Here is a 21,153-nt window from a genome sequence, read left to right on the forward strand (position 1 = left end):
GGCTGGGCGCTGCCCTCTCACTACTGCCCCCTGCCCCCAGGACGTGGTAAACTGCGTGGGGGGCATGGGTGCCCTGCTGCCCTTGCTGGAGCGAGTGGCTGCGCAGCCTCAAGAGGCTGAGGCAGGCCCAGCTGAAACACATGACCTCGTGGGGCCCGAGCTGACCTCTGGCCACAGCACCCAGGGCCTGCTTCTCCCACTGGGCAGGTCCTCAGGTAAGTATCCTGGGCACCTAGACTGGGAAGGGGGCAGTCTCAGCATGATGGCAGGGAGGGGAGGACTGGTGTGCTTGAGGTCTCTGAGGCCACCATTAGGCCCTTGACAAACACCTGTCCCCGTCCTGGTGGCTGGCAGAGGAGCGGATGGAGAGGAACGCAGTGGCTGCCTTCCTGCTGATGCTGCGCAACTTCCTGCAGGGCCACACCGTGAACCAAGAGAGCCTGGTGCAGTGCCAGGGGCCTGCCATCATTGGGGCCCTCCTGCGCAAGGTGGGGCCTGGTGGGACAGGTGACGGGGGCTGCCCTGCCTGACCAAGGGGACTGGGTGGGTGACCAAGCAGGGTGAACCTGATGCCTTGTCTGTCAGGATGAAGTTCCCAGTAGAGGGAGTGTTCGAGCAGGGCCTTGAAAGGCGAGACAGGGCTTGCCTGAGAGGGTCTGGGGAGAGGGCATTCCCAGCAGAGGGAATGGCACAGAAAAAGTCCAGCCAGGTCAGGGCAGAGGACCAACACAGCAGGCTGAGGAGCTTGCACTTGGGAGGCAGCAGGGACCCACCAAGGGTTTGGAACAGGGCAGCCGAGGTCATGTGTTTGCCTGTCTGCTTGTGCAGGGAAGGGTGGAAGCTGGGAGACCTAGATGGCATGCAGGTGAGGCGCTAACATCTCACCCCGCTCCATCTCTCACCCAGGTCCCAAGCTGGGCCATGGACATGAACGTGCTCATGTCCACCCAGCTGCTGATGGAGCAGGTGGCGGCCGAGGGCTGTGGGTCCCTCCTGTACCTGCTCTACCAGCATCTGCTCTTTAACTTTCACCTCTGGACCCTCAGTGACTTCGCTGTGCGCCTTGGTGGGTGAGGGCACATGGGTGGGGGATGGTTACAGGAGGGGTGGTGGGGGTTCTGAGAAGTTAGAACCTTGCCCTGGGCCTCGGAGGAAACATGGCCCAGCCTTGGGAGGTCTGACAGGGGCATGGCCCTGTCCTGGGGGGCCTGAGGGAACCCAGCTCAGACTGTGGGCCTGAGTCCCCTGCTGATGCCCACTCAGGCCACATCCAGTACATGTCCAGCATAGTCCGTGAGCACAGACAAAAGCTGCGGAGGAAGTACGGGGTCCAGTTCATCCTCGACGCCCTGCGCACCCATTACAGGTGAGGCTGGTTGGGCAGGAGGGCCGTGGGGAGCTGACATAGTAGCCTCTGACCTTGGGGACAGGGCGCTTCTCCTCCTCAACTCACCTGCCCACTCTCCCTGTTCTCTCCCCTGTGCTCCTTCTGCTGTGCTGGACCTGGGTGGGTGTGCCTGCTGGGACCGGCCCAGCCCACAGCGGGAGCGCCCCCTTGTGGCTGACGACCTGCACACGGTGCAGACCTCACTCCTGGGCCTGGCTCGGGAGTTCCTGGTGCGGAGCTTCTCCGCTGATGACATGCAGGTCGTGCTGAGCTTTCTGGCTGCCGTGGGTGATGATGGCCTGGTAGGCTGAAGGTTGGGAGAGGGTGAGGGTGAGAGTGAGAGTGAGGGTGAGGGCTGGCGTGTGGACCATGTGTTGGGGCCCAGCCTAGAGTGAGACTTTGCATCCCCAGGTGGTGAGCACACTGGACCTGTTACTGGCGCTGCTGCAGGGTTCACTGGCACAGGAGCCGCTGGCTGCCTTCCTGCTGGAGCCTGGGAACCTCGAGGTGCTGCTGGCACTGCTGGTGCGGCCAAAGTCATTGCCCCTGCTGCCCGACCGAGTCTGCAAGGTACACCCTGCCCACCCCCACCGCTGGCATCCCATTCGCCGTGGCTGCTGCCTGGGCTCTGGGCGGGGAGCACTGCAGGCCTGGGGCCAGTGGATGAAGCTGCCTTCTCAGGCCCCTCTTGGAGCCGCACGCCTGTGTGGTGACTTCCCCTCCTACAGTAAGGATACCCCCCCGTAACACCCACACAGATCCTGCGCAGACTGCAGCAGAACGAGCGCTTACCCGAGCGGAGCCGCCAGCGGCTCCGACTGCGGGAGTGTGGCCTCCAGGGCCTCGTTGCCTGCCTGCCCGAGGGCACCGTTTCTCCGCAGCTCTGCCAGGGCCTCTACAAACTGTTCCTGGGGGCAGGTACAATCTGGTCAGGGCCAAGAGGCAGGCTGGGTGAGGGGCTGACATCCATGCAGGAAACAGGGCAGGTGGGGATAGGGAAGGTGGCAGTCGAGGGGCCAGGGCTGAGCCAGCAGGGGAGCTAAGCACCCCCACTGAGGTCAGTCCCTCAGGCTCCCTCTGCTGTCCTCCCAGATTGCCTGAACCTCTCAGATCTGATGGCTGTGGTGCAGCTTTCCCTCCAGGCTGACCTCAGTGTCCGCCTGAACATTTGTCGCCAGGTGAGTGTGGGAGGTGAAAGCTCGGGGGGTGGTGGGAAGCTTCTACTCTCAGGACTTCACTTCGTCTGCCTGTGTTGGGGGGGTCTCTAGAGGCCTCCCCTGCAAAGACCCCAGGATAAGGGTCTAAAGGCAGGCATCGAATGAGTTCCTCCCTGCTGTGCTCTGACCCGGCAGCTCTTCCACCTCATCTACGAACAGCCAGACATAGTGCGGCTTCTGGCCCGCCAGGCTGGCTGGCAGGACGTGCTGACCCGGCTGTATGTCCTGGAGGCCACCATGGCTGGTGCTCCCCCACCTTTTCCACCAGAGCCACCCACCTCCCCCGAGCCAGCCCTGCACAAGCCACCCAATGAGTCACCTGCAGAGCCGTCTGACGTTTTCCTGCCCTCAGAGGCCCCCTACCCTGACCCGGATGCCTTTTATCAGGCTCTCTCCCCATTCTGCACGCACTTTGACCTGGGCCTGGAACGGGCCAGTGTGGGCTCTGGCAACACTGTCGGTGGCAGCAGCAGCAATGGGACTCTAACCCCAGCTAGCCAGCCTGGCACACCCTCCCCACTGGATGGGCCCCGGCCCTTCCCTGCTGCCCCCGGCCGTCACAGTTCCAGCCTCTCCAATGTGCTAGAGGATGGCAGCCTCCTGGAGCCCACTGTTAGTGGGGATGACACCTCAAACACCAGCAACCCTCAGGTGAGGCGGCACCACCCCTGCTGCAGGGTGCTATATACCACCCAGGGGAGGAACTGTGGAATACAGGGCTGGCAGTATAGCCTTTCCAAAGCTGTGACCCAGTTCAACACCAGCTCTGGAGCTGCCACTTGAGCACAGTGCTGCCCCTTGTCATTCTCACCCGCAGTGTATTCCCAAGTGGGGTCCCGGAACAGGACGGTCATGCCAAACCAGTATGGGTGTCAGCCAGGCTTGCCAAGGGCCCCCAAGACAACCTGTGGGGCAGAGACCATGCAGAGCCTAGGGAAGCACAGCAAGGGTCCTGGCTTGGGCTCTTGGGCTTGGGGGAAGGTCTTTGCTCATTCTATGGGGTTCTTCTAGAGAATTCTGAGACAGTTCATAGGATGAAGACTGCAGGATAATTTTGTGAACTGCCTCATCTTCCCCTGGGAGTCCACTGAGACCCTAGGATTCTCCCATCAATTCAGACAGTGGCTGAGGCCCCTAGACGGTTCTCCCAGGCCCTCAGCGCTGAACGCTTTGCCTCCTGCTGTCCCTACTAGGGAGTGGGCAAGGGGTGCTGAGCGGGGATAGTGTAGGGGTTTGCCTGAGTCCTTCCCTCCCCAGCCCAGAGCCCACACCCCCTGACCTGTGCCCACAGCAAACCTCTGAGGAGGAGTTGTGCAACCTGCTAACCAACGTGCTGTTCTCAGTGACGTGGCGGGGTGTGGAAGGCAGTGATGAGGCTGCCTGGCGGGAGCGGGGCCAGGTCTTCTCGGTGCTCACCCAGCTGGGGGCCTCAGCCACGCTCGTGCGCCCACCTGACTGCATTAAGCGCAGGTGAGAGGGCAGCTTGGGAGGGCAAGGAGCCTAGAGAAGCCTGGGGGCAAGGAAGTCAGTCAGGTAGACACCTGCATCCCTTACCCACCCACAGCCTCCTGGAGATGATGCTAGAGTCAGCTCTGACCGACATCAAGGAGGCCTCGATGGGAGTCCTGGCCAGCCTCACTCAGCAGGCACTTTGGCTGCTGCGCCTGCTGCAGGACTTCCTGTGTGCTGAGGGCCATGGAAACCAGGAGCTGTGGAGTGAGAAGGTGGGGCGGCTCAGAGCGGTGTTACCCACATGAGCACCCGTGGAACATCTGCAGCCTTGGGGTGGGGCGGTGGATGAGTACACTCATGCAGACATGGGTGCCCCAGTGTCAGAGCACTGGGCTGAAATAAATGCTTGTGGACACAGCTCTGTGAGCATGAACTTGCTATGTGTGCAAACTCTCCTTGCCCTACCTGTTCCCCAGCCCAAACCTACTCTTGACTCTCTCCGCATGGGCTTCTGGCCTTGCCTGGTAACATTTGCTGGGAATATGTCATGTTGGCAGCTTTTGGAAGGTGTGTGCACCTTGCTTGATCGCCTGGGGGCCTGGCCACACCTGACCAACGGCACAGGAGATCTCCGGGAAATGGCACAGATCGGCCTGCGCCTGGTGCTTGGCTACATCCTACTGGAGGACCCTCAGGTGAGCGTGCTGTTGGGGAAGGGGAGGAAGAATGGAAGAGACAAGGAGGGGGTGATGGGTGTCAGGAGCTCCAAGAGAGGTGGGGATGCCTCTACACCCCCCTTTTTCCCACAGCTGCATGCCCAGGCCTACGTGAAGCTGCACGCCCTGTTGCAGACCACAGTGCTGGTGCGCCGTGAGGAGGCCTGCTACGTGCTCTCCAAGCTGGAGGCGGCACTGGCCAGGGCACTGAACTCCTCCTCTGAGACAGCCACCAGGGATGCTGGGCCCCCAAATTCAGCCGCTGCAGCTTCAGAGCGCTGCTCATGGCTGGTGCCGCTGGTGCGCACGCTGCTGGACCGTGCCTACGGGCCACTGGGGCTGCAGTGGGGGCTCCCCTCCCTGCCACCCACCAATGGCAGCCCCACCTTCTTTGAGGACTTCCAGGCCTTTTGTGCCACACCTGAATGGCGTCTCTTCATCGACAAGCAGGTGCCCAGAGGTGAGGGCAGGGGAAGGGAAATGGGAGGCGGGGGTCCACCTTGAACACCCGTCTCTTCTCCCTGCCCAATCCTCCAGGTGCAGCCCACCATGTCGCAGTTCGAAATGGACACATACGCTAAGAGCCACGACCTCATGTCGGGCTTCTGGAATGCCTGCTATGACACACTCATGAGCAGCGGGCAGCGGCGCCAGCGCGAGCGCACCCACAGCTGCCAGGCCTTCCAGGTGTGCGGCCCAGGGTGGGGCCTGCTCCACACATGTGCCCGGCAGAGGTGGCTGACTGGACAGTGGAGAAATGGGGGCAGGACAGGCAGTGGCCAGCAAGACTGACCCACTCCTCTCCCTCCCATCCCTCAGGAGCTGGTGCTGGAACCCGCACAGAGGCGCATCCGCCTGGAGGGGCTGCGCTACGCAGCTGCCATAAAGCAACAGGCAGCCCAGCACTCCACCGCCCTGCTTCACTGGGGGGCGCTGTGGCGCCAGCTCTCCAGCCCCTGTGGGGCCTGGGCGCTGAGGTGGGCCGGTCTTGGGGCAGAGCAAGGGTCAAGGGGCGGGGCTTCGTAGGTAGGGATGGAACCTGGAGAGCCAGCCTGCAACTGCAGTGGGGCCTGGGTGGGTCACTGAGGGCCAGGAGAGACGAAGAGTCTGCAGTCCTCTACCCTCCCTTGACCGCCACTGGGGACATACCCACAGGGACCCTCCCATCCCCCGCTGGAAGCTGTCCAGCGCCGAGACATACTCCCGCATGCGTCTGAAGCTGGTTCCCAACCACCACTTTGATCCTCACCTGGAAGCCAGTGCCCTTCGTGACAACCTGGGTGAGGGCCTGTGCTGAGCTGGTTCCACCCAACCTCGTATGCCCCTCCTGCTGAATTCTGGCTGAGCACCCTTTCTCCCACTGCAGGGGAAGCCCCCCTGACACTCACTGAGGAGGCCTCGCTGCCTCTGGCAGTGACCAAGGAGGCCAAAGTCAACACCCCACCTGAGGAACTGCAGGAAGACCAGCTAGGCGAGGATGAGATGGCTGCGCTGGAGACGGCGTGAGTGGGGCTGGGAGCTGGCCTACAGTCGCTGGAGAGGTCTGACGGGGGGTGGACAAGGGGTTTGCAGTTCAGATCTCTGCTCCAGTGCGTGGTGCCTGCTGTGGGATGGACTCCCCAAGTCTGTTTGTCCTACTGCCAGACTCAGCGTCCTGAAGGAACTGACCAAAATTAGGCAGTGGAGTTTGGGAGAGTCTCCCAGCAGCGTTGATGGTTGCTCTTTGGCCAGGCACCTAAAAGAGGACTGAGAAACAGACTGGACTGGGAATGGGCAGGGGCTGGGCTGGGGAAGTACAGGAAGGGCAAGATGTTCAGAGGTTGGGGGGAGGGAGGGTGGGACCTCAGGCAGTGGGTGCTGGGCAGCTCCTCCTAGAGGCATGAGTATGTACACCTCATGCCTGGTTGATGCTCAGGGAGTATAGCTCTTGGGTGTGCTGGGTGGGGGTCCCATAGCCCAGAGCATGAAGTGGGTGCTGGTCCCTAGGATGGAGGCCGCGGAACTGGATGAGCAGCGAGAGAAGCTGGTGCTGTCAGCCGAGTGCCAGCTGGTCACGGTGGTGGCTGTGGTCCCAGGGCTGCTGGAGGTGACCACACAGCATGTGTACTTCTACGATGGCAGCTCTGAGCGTGTGGAAACTGAGGAGGGTGCGGCCTGGTAAAGCGAGATGGGAGGATGGCAGGGTTCTGGGACAAGTGACTCCCAAACCCACCACTCGTCTCCGTAGGTATCGGTCATGACTTCCGGCGCCCGCTGGCCCAGCTACGGGAGGTACACTTGCGGCGTTTCAACCTGCGCCGCTCGGCACTTGAACTCTTCTTCATCGATCAGGCCAATTACTTCCTCAACTTCCCTCGCAAGGTGGGTGGGACCCCAGCCTCATCCCCTTACCAGTCCCTGAGCCTGCCCAACTGCAGCTCAGCCCCAACCCTGCCCCATCCCACCCTACCCCACACCCAGGTACGGAATCAAGTGTACTCATGCCTCCTGCGTCTACGGCCCCCCACCCAAGGCTACCTAGGCAGCCGCTCACCACAGGAGATGCTGCGTGCCTCAGGCCTTACCCAGGTGACAGCCTAGGTGTTAGGTGGTAGGGGGCTGTGAGTTCAGGACCCTGAGGAGGGGGAATGCTGGACAGCCCAACTGGCTCACCTCTTGCCTGCCCCTGCCCCCCAGAAATGGGTGCAGCGTGAGATATCCAACTTCGAATACTTGATGCAACTCAACACCATTGCGGGGCGGACCTACAATGACCTGTCTCAGTACCCTGTGGTGAGGGCCCCATCCACATACCTCCACCCTGTTTCTGTGGTCTGTCAGCCCTTGGTTCACCCAGGTGTAGGTACCTGCCAGTGGGCCATGGCATGAGCTTGGTCCTGGATTGGGTGTGCAGTGCTGATTGAGACTTGGCCTCTGTTCCCTGGCCCCCCAGACCCTCCCTGCCCTTTTTTCCCACCCCTCCAGGCCTCTGTTCTCCCCAAAGGAATCCTGTCCCAAGACAGTCCATTTTGCTCCCCTGTGGCCGCTCAACTGGTGCTCCCCCATCTGTGGCCTCTGTGCTGGTCTCCCTGAGGGTGAGGGCAAAGCAGGGTGGGCAGGTAGGCTGACAGGGCCCTCATGCAGCCCCTGCCTGGGTGGGCGGCCAGTTCCCCTGGGTCCTGCAGGATTACGTGTCCCCAGCCCTGGACCTCAACAACCCGGCTGTCTTCCGGGACCTGTCCAAGCCCATCGGTGTGGTGAACCCCAAGCATGCCCAGCTCGTGAGGGAGAAGTGAGCTCGTGGGCAGGGCCGGGCTCAGGAGGGTGGGGGATGGGAGAGGGGCGAGCTTCTGCTGACTTCCTCCACCCCCAACCTGTGGCCCCAGGTACGAGAGCTTTGAGGACCCAGCGGGCACCATTGACAAGTTCCACTATGGGACCCACTACTCCAACGCAGCAGGCGTGATGCACTACCTCATCCGCACTGAGCCCTTCACTTCCCTGCACGTCCAGCTGCAGAGTGGCCGGTACGGCAGGGCAGCGGGGGGGGACAGGGGGCAGAGAGCAAGGGGTGATGGGCCAATCGGGGGGCAGGCAGGTCTCCAGACATCCTGGGCCCACCTCTGGCTCCTTTTTCCCAGCTATACCGCTCCCTCCCTGTCCTTGTTCTCCCACCTCACCCTGGCCCCTGTGCCCCTCCCCAGCTTTGACTGCTCTGACCGGCAGTTCCACTCGGTGGCAGCTGCCTGGCAGACCCGCCTGGAGAGCCCCGCCGATGTGAAGGAGCTCATCCCAGAGTTCTTCTACTTCCCTGACTTCCTGGAGAACCAGAATGGTAGGAGCGAGGTGCCGGCAGCGACAGTAGGGGGCAGGGGGATGGAGGACACAGGGTGGGGTGGCCAGGAATCGGGCGAGGATGGCGCAGGGGTACAGCTGACCTGGCCCCTGTGCTAGGCTTTGACCTGGGCTGCCTCCAGCTGAGCAACGAGAAGGTGGGTGATGTGGTGCTGCCGCCGTGGGCCAGCTCTCCCGAGGACTTCATCCAGCAGCACCGCCGGGCTCTGGTGAGGAGGTGACCACAGAGCGGTGGGCAGCCAGTAGTGAGGGGTCAGGGTACAGGTCAGCTGTCCCTGGACTGACTGCCCCCTCCCTAACCCCAGGAGTCGGAGTATGTGTCTGCCCACCTGCACGAGTGGATTGACCTCATCTTTGGCTACAAACAGCGGGGGCCTGCAGCCGAGGAGGCCCTCAATGTCTTCTATTACTGCACCTACGAGGGTGGGTGGTGCCCTGGACGCAGCGGAGGCTGAGGACAGGTGTGGAGGGGTGAGAGCAAACAGCAAGATGGAAGCCTGACTGCTCTGCTTACCTGCCCAGGAGCTGTGGACCTGGACCACGTGGCGGATGAGCGGGAACGGAAGGCTCTGGAGGGTATTATCAGCAACTTTGGGCAGACCCCTTGTCAGCTGCTGAAGGTAAGGCCTGGTTGGAGAATGCCCATGTGTCAGGGATGCCCATGCTGGGATGCTGACTGGGTACTCACCCACAGGAGCCACATCCAGCCCGGCTCTCAGCTGAGGAAGCAGCCTACCGCCTTGAACGTCTGGACACTAATTCCCCTAGCATCTTTCAGCACCTGGACCAGCTCAAGGCCTTCTTTGCAGAGGTGAGAGGAAGGCAGGGCCTCAGTTTCCACCTTGGGGCAGCTGAGAAGTCTAAATCAAAGTCACTGGTTTTAAGGTATCTTGGGAAAAAAACTGAATGTGAAAGGAGTATGGGAGGGGGTACCCTGTTCCTGAGGGCCATGACAAGGTGATGACCCACCTAACCATCTTCTGAAAGCCTTTGGAAGAATAGGAGGGAGAGATATAGCCTGGGACACCCTACCTCACCTTCCTGCCTGCACCCCAGAATGTTGCCCCCATCCTTACTGGTTTTTAGGCTCTTCTAACGTAGTCAACCACCACTTGTCTGTCAGTTTTTCGTACTGTGGTGGCTTGCGTGTCACTATAATGCTGGATGCTACCAGCAAGGTCACCCATAGTGGACAGGTTTCAGGGGAGCTTCCAGACTAAGACAGACTAGGAAGAAGGACCTGGCGATGTACTTCTAAAAAAACTGGCCAGTGAAAACCTTAGAAATAGCAGCGGAACACTGTCTGGTATAGTGCCGAAAATGAGCCCCTCAGGTTGGAAGGCACTCAAAAACAACTGGGGAAGAGCTGCCTCCTCAGAGTAGAATTGACCTTAATGATGTAGATGGAGTCAAGCTTTTGGGACCTTCACTTGCTGAGGTGCCAGGACTCAAAATGAGAAGAAACAGCTGCAAACATCTATTAATAATAAGAATAGGAAATGTATGAAGTGTAAATCTAGGAAAATTGGAAATAAAACAAAAAAAATTGGAAGCTGTCAAAAATTAAAAGGAACACATAAATATTGAAATCCTAGGCATTAGTGAGCTGAAATGGACTAGTATTGGCAATTTTGAATCAGACAATCATATGGTTTACTATACCAGAAATGACATATTGAAGAGGAACAGTGTTGCATTCATTGTCAAAAAGAACATTTCAAGATCTATCTTGAAGTACAACATTGTTAGTGATAGGATAATATCCATATGCCTACAAGGAAGACCAACTAATACAACTATTATTCAAATTTACACACCAACCACTAATGCCAAAGATGAAGAAATTAAAGATTTTTTTAACCAACTTTCTGCAGTCTGAAATTGATCTCACATGCAGTCAAGATGCATTGATAGGTATATCCACACCCATGTTGATTACAGCACTGTTCACAATAGCAAAAAGATGGAAACAACCTAGGTGCACATGAACAGACAAATGGATAAACAAATTATGGTATAGCCACACAATAGAATACTACGCGATGATAGAAAACAACAATGACTCCACAAACCATCTCATAATATGGATGAATCTGGAAGGCATTATGCTGAGTGAAATCAGCCAGTCTCAAAAGGACAAATATTTTATGAGACTCACTATTATAAGAACTCAAGAAAAGGTTTAAACACAGAAGAAAACTTTCTTTGATGGTTACGAGGGTGGGGAGGGAGGGAGAGGGGAATTCACTAACTAGATAGTAGACAAGAATTAGGTGAAGGGAACGACCACACACATTACAGGGGAAGTCAGCACAACTGGACTAAACCAAAAGCTAAGAAGTTTCCTGAACACAACCAAACACTTCGAGGGGCAGAGCTGGGGACCATGGTTTCAGGAGACATCTAGGTCAATTGGCATAACAGTTTATTAAGGAAATGTTCTGCATCCCACTTTGGTGAGTGGCATCTAGGATCTTAAAAGCTAGTGTCCAGCCCTCTAAGATGCATCGATTGCTCCCAATCCACTGGAGAAACGAGAACGAAGAACACCGAAGACACAAGGAAAATATTAGCCCAAGAGACAGAAAGGGCCACCTAAACCAGAGACTCCAGCACCGTGAGAATAGAAGAACTAGCTGGTGCCTGGCTACCACCAATGACTGCCCTGACAGGGAGCACAACAGAGCCCCTGACTGAGCAGGAGAAAAGTGGAATGCAGAATTCAAATTCCAGACCAGACTTAACGGTCTGACTGAGACTGGAGGAACCCCAGAAGACATGGCCCCCAGACTCTCTGTTAACCCAGAACTAAAACTATTCCTGAAGCCAACTCTTCAGACAAAGATTAGACTGGACTATAAGATATAAAATGATATTCGTGAAGAGTGCGATTCTTAGTTCAAGTAGATACAGGAGACTAAATGGGCAGCTCCTGTCTGGAGGTGAGATGAGAAGGCAGAAAGGGATAGGAGTTGGTTGAATGGACATGGGAAACCTGGGGTGGAAAGGAGGAGTGTGCTGTCACGTTATAGGGATAGCAACTAGGGTCGCATAACAATGTGTGTATAAATTTTTGTACGAGAAACGAACTTGAGCTGTAAACTTTTACCTAAAGCACACACGCACAAAAAAGCATTTATAATTACTGATGATTGGAATGTGAAAGTTGGAAACAAAGAAAAAGGGTCATGGTTGGGAAATATGGCCTTGGTGATAGAAACAACGCCAGAGATCACATGATAGAACTTTGTAAGACCAACAACTTATTCATTGCAAATACCTTTTTCAACAACATAAACAGTGACTATACATGTGGACCTTGCCAGATGGAATACACAGGAATCAAATCGACTACATCCGTGGGAAGAGACGATGGAGAAGTATAATATCATCAGTCAGAACATGGCCAGGGGCTGACTGTGGAACAGACCATCAATTGCTTGGATGCAAGTTCAAGTTGAAGCTAAATAAAATTAAAACAAGTCCATGAGAGCCAAAGTACGACCTTGAGTATATTCCACCAGAATTTAGAGACCATCTCAAGAATAGATTGGATGCATTGAACACTAATGATCAAAGACCAGACCAGTTGTGGGATGACGTCATGCACATTATACATGAAGTAAGCAAAAGGTCATGAAAAAGACAGGAAAAAAAGAAAAGACCAAAATGGATGTCAGAAGAGACTGAAACTCGCTCTTGAACCTAGAGTAGCTAAGGCAAACTAAAGAAATGATGAAGTAAAAGAGCTGAACAGAAGATTTCAAAGGGCAGCTCAAAAAGACAAAGTAAAGTATTATAATGAAATGTGCAAAGACCTGGAGATAGAAAACCAAAAGGGAAGAACACACTTGGTGTTTCTCAAGCTGAAAGAACTGAGGAAAAAATTCAAGTCTCGAGTTGCAATATTGAAGGATTCTCTGCGCAAAATTTTGAACGATGCAGGAAGCATCAAAAGAAGATGGAAGAAATATACGGAGTCACTGTACCAAAAAGATTGTTTGACATTCAACTGTTTTGGGAAGTAGCATATGATGAAGAATCGATGGTATGGAAGGAAGAAGTCCAAGTTATACTGACGACATTGGGAAAAAACAAGACTCCAGGAATTGACAGAATACCAAATGAGATGTTTCAACAAATGATGCAATGCTGAAAGCGCTCACTCGTCTATGCCAAGAAATTTGGAAGACAGCTACCTGGCCAACCAACTGGGACAGATCCATATTTGTGCCCATTCCAAAGAAAGGTGATCCAACAGAATGTGGAAATTATTGAACAATATCATTAATGTCACGTGCAAGTAAAATTTTGCTGAAGATAATTCAAAAATGGTTGCACCAGTACATCGACAAAGAACTGCCAGAAATTCAAGCCAGGTTCAGAAAAGGAAGTGGAACAAGGGATATCACTGCTGGTGCCAGATGCATCTTAGCTGAAAGCAGAGAATACCAGAGGGACGTCTACCTGTATTTTATTGACTATGCAAAGGCATTTGACTGTGGATCACAACAAATTATGGATAACATTGCAAAAAATGGGAATTCCAGAACACTTAATGTGTTCATGAGGAACCTGTACTTAGACCAAGAGGCAGTCGTTTGAACACCTAAAAGGATACTGCGTGGTTTAAAATCAGGAAAGCTATGTGTCTGGGTTGCATCCTTTTACCATACTTATTCAATCTGTATGCTGAGCAAATAATCTAAGGAACTGAACTCTATGAGGAAGAATGCGGCATCAGGATTGGAGGAAGGGTCATTAACAACCTGCGATATGCAGATGACACAACCTTGCTTGCTCAAAGTGAAGAGGACTGTGAGGATGGTGCCGTGTTCCGGTCTATTGTACGTAGGGTCACTGTGAGTTGGTACCGACTGGATGGCACCTAACAAAAAGAACAGTGCACTTGGCTGTTAACAGAAAGGTTGGAGGTTAGAGTCCACCCAGAGGCACCTTGGAAGAAAAGCTTGATGATCTAGCCCCAAAATATCAGCCACTGAAAACCCTATGGAGTGTAATTCCACTCTGACACACATGAGGTCGCCATGAGTCAGAATTGACTTCACAGCAGTTGTTTTTTTTTCTCCCCATGCCAGCAGGCTGGGGGAACATGGAGTAATGGGGTGGGAGGAACAGGACCAAGCTTGAGACTCGGAAAAGATCTTCCTTCTCCTGGCTGCTATCTCACTGTCTGAGATACCATCCTGAAGGCCCACTCGTCTCAGGCCAGTTTCTAAGGGGGGAAGTCTGCCTCTATGATGCCTAGCCTGTGGCCCCTGGGAGTAGAAAACAGAGGAAGGGGTGGTGCCCCAGGGAGCAGACAGTGCAGCGAGGACCCCTGCTGGCCACTTGGTAGAGCCAGCCCTGCACTGTACCCTGCAGGTTGTCAGTGACCGTGTGCCCCTGGTGTTGGCTGTGGTCCCCCACCGGCAACCCCACTCCTTCATCACCCAGGGCTCCCCAGACCTGTTGGTAAGTGCACTGGGTGGGGCCCCACCTTAGCTCCATCTCTGACTACCTGAAACCCACCACTCCCCCCTCCCGCCTACAGGTGACCGTGAGCGCCAATGGGCTGCTGGGCACCCACAGCTGGTTGCCCTATGACCGAAACATAAGAAACTACTTCAGCTTCAGCAAAGATCCCACCATAGGCAACCCCAAGTAGGACATGGGGCTGTGGTGGGGGTCATTTCTCCACCCAATCAAAGCATAGGCTGGCTGCTGGGGAGAGGTCTGGGCAAGATCCCTGAGAGTTTGGGTCTCTCCTACGTGGCCTGGCCTCACCTACCATCCTCATCACTGGTCAGGATGCAGCGACTTCTGAGTGGCCCATGGGTGCCAGGCAACGCTGTGAGTGGGCAAGTACTGGCAGTGGCCCCCGACGGAAAGCTGTTGTTCAGTGGTGGCCACTGGGATGGCAGCCTGCGAGTGACTGCACTACCCCGTGGCAAGCTGTTGAACCAGCTGAGCCGCCACCTTGGTATGAACAGCCTTGGAGCGGGTGAGGATGAGGCATGCAGGTGGGGCTCTGAAGGTGGCCAGGGAGGGCGTGACTGCTCTGTCTGCCTGTCCCTCCCCACGCAGATGTAGTAACCTGCCTTGCACTGGACACTTGTGGCATCTACCTCATCTCAGGCTCCCGGGACGCCACATGCATGGTGTGGCGGCTCCTGCAGCAGGTGTGCCTGGTGGGCAGCCCATGCCAGTCCCCACAGCCCAGATCTGTAGCCCATCTGCCCCTCAGTGGGCCTCCAGTCCTGCCCCCATCTTCCCTTTCCCTCCACTACTGTGAGCAAGGCTGGAGCGCCAAAACCCGCCACCTCACTGGCCTTGGGCAGGGCCTTCAGTCTCCTGAGCCTCAGCCTCCTCATCCAGGGGCCAGGGTGGTGGGATACCCCCAGTCCTGAGCCATCCCCGGCTCCCCACAGGGCGGTCTGTCGGTAGGGCTGGCGCCAAAGCCGGTGCAGGTCTTATATGGGCACGAGGCTGCAGTGAGTTGTGTGGCCATCAGCACTGAACTCGACATGGCTGTGTCTGGATCCGAGGTGCGTGTATGCCTGTGCCCTGGGGAGGGCGGTTTGCCGGGTACTGCCCCTGGAGCCCAGAGGCCCTGCCCAGCATCCTAAGCTGCCTTCCTCTAGGATGGAACTGTGATCATCCACACCGTACGCCGTGGCCAGTTTGTGGCAGCACTGCAGCCCCCAGGGGCCACACTGCCTGGACCTGTGTCCCACCTGGCGCTGGGATCTGAGGGCCAGATTGTGGTACAGAGCTCAACACAGGAGCGTCCAGGGGCCCAGGTATGGGGATGTGGTGCCCAGCCAAGGCAGAGGGGCGGTAGGGATTCTGTCTTTTCTGACACCTCCTGCTTCCTCCAGGTCTCCTACTCCTTGCACCTGTTCTCAGTGAATGGGAGGCTGCGGGCTTCACTGCCCCTGGCAGAGCAGCCCACAGCCCTGGTGGTGACTGAGGATTTTGTTCTGCTGGGCACAGCCCAATGCGCTTTACACATCCTCCACCTTCACAAGTGAGCCCCGCCATTTATGGGTTCATGGCCCCTCAGGGTGGTGGTCATTGGCAGAGGCTACTAGGGGGTGCCCCTCATTGACCCACACACTTTCTATGACCATGGGCAGTCTTCAAGACCTGTAGCCTGTCCCCTAATCCCCCAGTGGGGTGATGTTGCCCTGGGCCTCCCTTAGCCACACAGCTATGGGAGATCCCCTTCTGGATAAGGATTTAAATTTAGCCATACTTAAAATGAGGAGGGAGATGGGGGGCCCCTCCTCAGGCATATGGGGAAACAGTCTGCTGGAGGTCCAGGCCCCTTATACGGCCGTGAGTTCCTGTGTATCTGCCCCCTCCTCCAGACTGCTCCCAGCTGCCCCTCCCCTGCCCATGAAGGTGCCTATCCGCAGCGTGGCCGTGACCAAGGAGCGTAGCCACATTCTCGTGGGCCTAGAGGACGGCAAGCTTATCGTGGTGGGCGCAGGACAGCCCTCTGAGGTGAGGATAGGGGCAGGGTGGGCCTCGGACAGGGCGGGGAGGGGTGGCCCCGGTTAACACCACCCATCCTACACCCACTAGGTGCGCAGCGGCCAGTTCGCGCGCAAGCTGTGGCGGCCCTCGCGGCGCATCTCCCAGGTATCGTCCGGGGAGACCGAGTACAACCCGGGTGAGGCGCACTGAGGGTCTGCCCCGCCCAGCTGCTCACGCCCCGCCCCCAGCGGGTCCCGCCCCGGGAGGCCCCGCCCAGAAGCCGGCGGGAACGCAGAAGAGGAGGCAACCTCGCGGCGGAGGGTCCGCGCTCCGGCGGTGGGCGGGGCCCTACCCTCACACCCAGCTCAGGGATTGGTGGGGTCGGTGTCACTCCAAGAAGTCCCGCCCCTCGCCGGCAGAGGGGCCGTCTTGAGTCCCGTCTGGCCTCTCTGGCCGCAGCTGCACTTTTGCACAGTCTGGGGTGGGGATCCCCGGCTCCTGAACCCCAAGTCCTGGCAGAGCACAGGGGCCGGGTCGTGGCCTTAAATCCCTAAAGGCGGCCCCTGCTCTTCCGTTCTCGGCAATAAACCTAGCCTAGTTTTGTAGCTGCTCTGTCTCCTTTGTCACTACGTCAGGGTCGCTGACTCTCGGTCCAGCCTGGCTCACGTTCCCCTAGCCTCTTACCCACTCCTGGGTCTACTGGCCTCCTTCCCGTGGCCTCCACTGACTTGGGGCCTCAGTTTACTCAGCCGCACCGCCGCTGCCCCTCGGGTCCGCTTCCCGTCACCTCTCCCCGGTGCGAGGTTTCTTCACCCCCTCGGTTCTTCACCAGGCCGGCGCTGCACACCATTCATGCGCTCCCGCCACCCTGGCCGGGGCTGTGTCTACGGACGCGCGAGGCGTGGGCAGGGCCGCCCGGGGCGGGGTGTGGGCCGCCCTCCCGCTCGGCCTCGCGGGGTGGGCGAGGTGGGGTGGGGTGTGGGGAAAGCAGGCGGAGAAGGCCCGGGCGGGCCTTCTCCCCACCTCGGTCGGTCTAGCTCCGCCCGGGGCGCCCGTCCCGCCCCCTCAGCTTCTCTGCCCCTTCTCGGTCCAACCCCTAGTCCCGCCCCGCGCCGCCGCTCGCGTCTGGGGCGGAACAGAACTTGGCCTTCCGAGGGTTCCCGCACTGTCTTACCCGCCCAAGGGGAGCCAAGCGGGCTCAGAGGCCCCAGCACCGCCTGGCTGAGCGGATCCCGGGACTTGCGGAGGCGCGGCCACAGCAGGTTAGGAAGCGTTAGGGAACGGAGCTCTGGGTCTTGCTGGGCGGAGGGAGCCAAGGGCTGACTCTGTCCCCACCTCAAGACTTGCGGTCCCGTAGGTGTTTTGCTTCGTGGGGCCCGCGTCCGTTGGGATGTGGGTGGGATGGCAGGGTAGTGTGGACGTGTGGGGTTGCATCGCGTATGCATATTTTGTGGGTCTGGGGATGAGGGAAGACCCCAATCCTGCAGTTCGTGGTGGGATCGAGAGAACCTCAGCCTGTCTGCTGCTGTGCGCTCTGGTCACAAGCTCGCCCACCAACCAGGACCCCGGAAGAGCCCCTCGTGTGGGAGGTCACACAAATGTACACACCTCACACGTGGCAGGGGCCACCACAGCCCAGACTCACTTGGCCACAGTGCTGGCTTGAACTTAATCACACACATGGGCACAAGGCCCGCACCGAAGTGAGATTGGAGTCCCTGAGGTGCACCCAGCTGTGTTTGTGAAGTGGTGGATGTTGGAGAGTTGCAAGGCCTTAGGTTGTCTTCTCCACCCCTTCTCTATGCAGATTCCCCTGCACCCAAACCTGGGGCCTCTCTTCCCCAGGCCTCAGTGGGTCCCAGCAGGATTAACGACCCTATCCTTCATGTTTCTAGCCTTCAGGTTCTCTTGGAATTCCTGGATGAGACAGCACTAGGGGCCCTCTGGGCCCACATCCCCTCTGCCCTTCCTGAACCCTCCCTGCCAGCCTCTGAGCAGAGGCGAGGGCTGGACGCTGACCTTGGAGGCAGGAGTGAGAGCAGTGTCACTCTGGGAAGTCCTGCCTCGGGGCCTTAAGGTGTTGGGGTCCTGGGCGCATGCTGAGAAGTCTAGGAGTGGGCCTTCCATTGGCCAGTAAGTCTTTGCCCATCTCTCTGGCCGGGCTCTGGCTGAGGTGGGGACCAGAGGACATGTCTCCCTGGTCCTCTTCTGCCATCCTTGGACTCAGACCAGGTGTTGCCAAGGTCTTTGAGACAGAGTGGTTTCTAACCTACCCCCCTCCATCCTGGGCTGCATGCTGGCCCCTCTGGCTTTGGCCAGCTGGGGTCAGCTCTGTCTGGGACCTGACACCCTCACCCCATCTGACAAAGGAGGAAACTGATCTGAATAGGCAGGGGGAGGAGCATGATCCCCAGAGTGCATCAGGATGGAATGGTGGAGTGGGGGAGGAGAGGGCAGGGGAGCAGGGAAGAGGCAAACTACCCAAGGGACTTCTGATGTCAGGCCTGAGACTTTTCCCCCTGGTCATCTGGACTCAAAAGAAGCCTCCCAGCTCCCTTGCCTGGGTGCTGGCTGTGGCATTCCAACCCCTTCTAGAGATGCAGCCCCAGAGGGCCCTGCCAGGCAGCAGAGCCAGGCTTCACAACTCCAGGCTCAGGGAGGGCATGGCCCATGTGGGTAAAAAAAAAAGCACCTCTCAATCCCGATCTTGGGCACTGGGCAGGCTGGAAGGTACCCCAGATGGGTGGGTCACACATAAGTCCAGTCACAGGCTCTAGAGCCTCCATTCCCTGTGCCCTATGTGCACTAGATTGGGAGGAAAAGTGCTTCTCAGGCAAAAGCAGCAGCGTTTCTTTCTTTTCCAGTTCAGTTTTATTTTGCAAAAATTTACAAAGTCTTCTGTGCACGTAGATCCCCATAGGGACGAACATGAATCAATAGACTCTCAGAGCCCAGACCTGGCAGGGGAGATAGGACACACAGTTTAGGGTGATGGTACCAAAAAGCAAACCCGTTGCTGTCAATTCTGACTCATGGCAACCCCATGTGTTCCGGAGTAGAACTGCTGTCTAGGGTTTTCTTGGCTGTAGTCTTTATGGAAGCAGATTGCCAGGCCTTTCTTCTGCAGTGCCACTGAGTGGGTTTGAACTGTCAGCCTTTTGGTTAGTAGTTGAACACAAACTGTTTGCACCACCCAGGGACCCTAGATCATAAAAGGAATCGTAATTTTTTTTTTTTTTTTGGACAAGATAATAGGTACAGTTGGAGCCAGGAAAGGGAGAGATCCGGGAGATCAAGGAAGGCTTCCCAGAGAAGGGGATTCCTGTCCATTTACTGGATGGAGAAAGTGGAGGAAACAGCGAGAGAAACTTGGAAGCATGGGAGAACTGGGCACACCTGGGAAGCGCTAGGTGTCCAGAGTGGCAAGCAAGGGGAGGCTGTGGGAAATGAGGGTGGAGACACAGTCAGCTGCTGTTCCTGTGGTATGACCATTTGACTCTACACAGTAAGTATGTTTTCAAACCTTTTAGGCAGCAAGGCCTAGGTGAGGTGGCCCAGGAATCCTAGACTCAGTTTTTTGCCCCTGACAGTATCTGTCCTTTTCCTCCACAGAGAAGACCCTGATGGGGCAGGACAGGGACAGGGAAGGGGTGTGGGTAGGGGCAGGGGGAGCCCTGACCCCCAATACCTCCTCCCCATTCCCCCCTGAGCCTCCAGGGGCCTCAGGCAGCATCATCCCAGTCTACTGTGCCCTCCTGGCTGCTGTGGTCCTGGGTCTGCTGGCCTACGTGGCCTTCAAGTGGTAGGTGGTGTGGGTACCGCCCTGTGGCACCCCCCTCCCTGTCTGGGCTCCCAGCCAGTTCCCTCTATCTTAGTGAAGGTGGGAGCAGGCTGGCAGGTATCCCTGTTCCCTACAGCTGGCGCTCACATAAGCAAAGACAGCAGCTAGCCAAGGCTCGGACTGCAGAGCTGGGGGGCCTTGACAGGGTCCAGATGTGTGGGGATAGCAGTGTCTTCCTGGACCCTCCCAAAGGCCTGGAACCTTGCACCCCCAGCCAGGGTGAGTCCCCTTCCCCAGTATAGTCCTTCTGACCCAGCCCTGCCCAGCTACCCAGGCCCTTGTCTGACCCTCATGTGCCCCTCCTGTCTCCCACCCCAGGACCAAATCCTGAGCTTGGCAGCCGACTTTACCTTCATCTCCCTCGACAGCAGCAGGAGGAAGTGGAGCGGCTCCTGGAGGCAGCGGGTGAACCTGATAAGGGCTGGCAGGGCCTGGCAGGGCACCTGGGCTACCGGGCTGAGGCTGTAGAGACCCTGGCCCAGGGCCAGGCTCCAGCCTACACCCTGCTGAGGGACTGGGCCATCCGGGAAGGCAATGGAGCCACCCTCAGAGCACTAGAGGATGCCCTGGCTGCCATGGACCGTGAAGATGTGGCCCGGATCCTGAGTCCTCTGGCTGAAGGCTGCTCTGTGGTGTGAGCCATGCCTCTACAGCCTGGCCTTTCAGGGAACCTGTTCTGGTGCTCCCTACCTCTCCCATCTCCCTATATGCACTCCCTTCATGGGCTTTCTGGTATTGGCCTCAGCCTGCTCTGCTCTGGGAAGACACAAAAGATCTGGTCGCCACTCACTTTCCCTTGTCCTATCCTCCTCTAGGACAAGGACCAGGATTGGTGAGAGTGGGAAGTGAGGGATGGTCCTACCCTCCTCATCGCCACCCCACCTCTCCTTACTTAGCCTCAGCTGTTTTTTCTACTTTTGTATCCCATATTAAAGGAAACTTTGGACTTTGGTGCTGGCTCCATCTGGCTCCTTGGGCATGCGAGATAGTTGGGGGGTATGAGGCAGAGGCTCAGAAAAGTGCAGGGGATCCTAGGGTGTGGGAGGGGCTACAGCTGAGTGGCACTGTCTGTGAGCAGCACCTAGGATGGCAGGCAGTGTACTCCCATGACTTGGGCTTTGGATCTGTCATTCATTGTTGGAATCAAGTTGGGAAGCTATTTCACCTTTCTGAACTTGAGCTTCCTTAGCTGGAGACAATACAATGGCATGTTCAGTAGCTTCC

General features: G+C 57.2%; 2 protein-coding genes across 11 annotated transcripts in view; both read left to right on the plus strand.

The window, feature by feature from the left end:
- The window catches only part of NBEAL2 (neurobeachin like 2), a 34,598-nt gene extending 17,614 nt beyond the window's left edge, over nt 1-16,984 (plus strand). For 7 of the 8 annotated variants that reach the window (XM_049861675.1, XM_049861677.1, XM_049861676.1 and 4 more), the window contains 36 exons: nt 41-215; nt 355-488; nt 907-1,066; nt 1,264-1,366; nt 1,536-1,689; nt 1,799-1,957; nt 2,146-2,305; nt 2,480-2,565; nt 2,740-3,255; nt 3,896-4,074; nt 4,169-4,328; nt 4,614-4,751; nt 4,866-5,222; nt 5,310-5,459; nt 5,592-5,749; nt 5,928-6,052; nt 6,139-6,274; nt 6,759-6,919; nt 7,000-7,340; nt 7,449-7,544; nt 7,919-8,043; nt 8,138-8,278; nt 8,456-8,586; nt 8,706-8,815; nt 8,912-9,029; nt 9,129-9,226; nt 9,301-9,417; nt 13,992-14,081; nt 14,161-14,270; nt 14,417-14,589; nt 14,694-14,788; nt 15,038-15,154; nt 15,251-15,409; nt 15,488-15,636; nt 15,980-16,115; nt 16,197-16,984. In XM_049861675.1, the coding sequence (XP_049717632.1) occupies nt 41-215; nt 355-488; nt 907-1,066; nt 1,264-1,366; nt 1,536-1,689; nt 1,799-1,957; nt 2,146-2,305; nt 2,480-2,565; nt 2,740-3,255; nt 3,896-4,074; nt 4,169-4,328; nt 4,614-4,751; nt 4,866-5,222; nt 5,310-5,459; nt 5,592-5,749; nt 5,928-6,052; nt 6,139-6,274; nt 6,759-6,919; nt 7,000-7,340; nt 7,449-7,544; nt 7,919-8,043; nt 8,138-8,278; nt 8,456-8,586; nt 8,706-8,815; nt 8,912-9,029; nt 9,129-9,226; nt 9,301-9,417; nt 13,992-14,081; nt 14,161-14,270; nt 14,417-14,589; nt 14,694-14,788; nt 15,038-15,154; nt 15,251-15,409; nt 15,488-15,636; nt 15,980-16,115; nt 16,197-16,298 (5,619 nt within the window). In that variant the 3' untranslated portion in view covers nt 16,299-16,984. The remainder of the gene's footprint in view (nt 1-40; nt 216-354; nt 489-906; nt 1,067-1,263; nt 1,367-1,535; nt 1,690-1,798; nt 1,958-2,145; nt 2,306-2,479; nt 2,566-2,739; nt 3,256-3,895; nt 4,075-4,168; nt 4,329-4,613; nt 4,752-4,865; nt 5,223-5,309; nt 5,460-5,591; nt 5,750-5,927; nt 6,053-6,138; nt 6,275-6,758; nt 6,920-6,999; nt 7,341-7,448; nt 7,545-7,918; nt 8,044-8,137; nt 8,279-8,455; nt 8,587-8,705; nt 8,816-8,911; nt 9,030-9,128; nt 9,227-9,300; nt 9,418-13,991; nt 14,082-14,160; nt 14,271-14,416; nt 14,590-14,693; nt 14,789-15,037; nt 15,155-15,250; nt 15,410-15,487; nt 15,637-15,979; nt 16,116-16,196) is intronic. The other variant, XM_049861678.1, reaches the window with a different exon arrangement.
- A 110-nt stretch (nt 16,985-17,094) lies between these two features.
- LOC126064255 (death domain-containing membrane protein NRADD-like) lies at nt 17,095-20,874 on the plus strand. 3 transcript variants are annotated; one of them, XM_049863097.1, is made up of 4 exons: nt 17,095-19,593; nt 19,701-19,890; nt 20,006-20,148; nt 20,248-20,874. In XM_049863097.1, exons 2-4 carry the CDS (start codon nt 19,712-19,714, stop codon nt 20,565-20,567), a joined length of 642 nt encoding a protein of 213 aa, XP_049719054.1. In that variant the 5' UTR covers nt 17,095-19,593; nt 19,701-19,711; the 3' UTR covers nt 20,568-20,874. The 3 variants fall into 3 exon arrangements, with proteins under 3 accessions (XP_049719054.1, XP_049719055.1, XP_049719056.1); XM_049863098.1 differs by having other exon boundaries at nt 17,095-17,350; nt 19,337-19,890; XM_049863099.1 differs by having other exon boundaries at nt 17,095-17,350.
- The last annotated feature ends 279 nt before the right edge of the window (nt 20,875-21,153 follow it).

This window comes from Elephas maximus, chromosome 20 (assembly GCF_024166365.1).
Source record: "Elephas maximus indicus isolate mEleMax1 chromosome 20, mEleMax1 primary haplotype, whole genome shotgun sequence".
In the NCBI taxonomy this organism is placed as follows: Eukaryota; Metazoa; Chordata; class Mammalia; order Proboscidea; family Elephantidae; genus Elephas; species Elephas maximus.

Bases quoted from the DNA above. Each gene is read 5' to 3' on its own strand.
- LOC126064255 (XM_049863097.1), top strand. From the start codon at position 19,712: ATGGGGCAGGACAGGGACAGGGAAGGGGTGTGGGTAGGGGCAGGGGGA. The intron at 19,891-20,005 runs GTAGGTGGTGTG...TGTTCCCTACAG, and splicing joins GCCTACGTGGCCTTCAAGTG to CTGGCGCTCACATAAGCAAA. The intron at 20,149-20,247 runs GTGAGTCCCCTT...CTCCCACCCCAG, and splicing joins ACCTTGCACCCCCAGCCAGG to GACCAAATCCTGAGCTTGGC.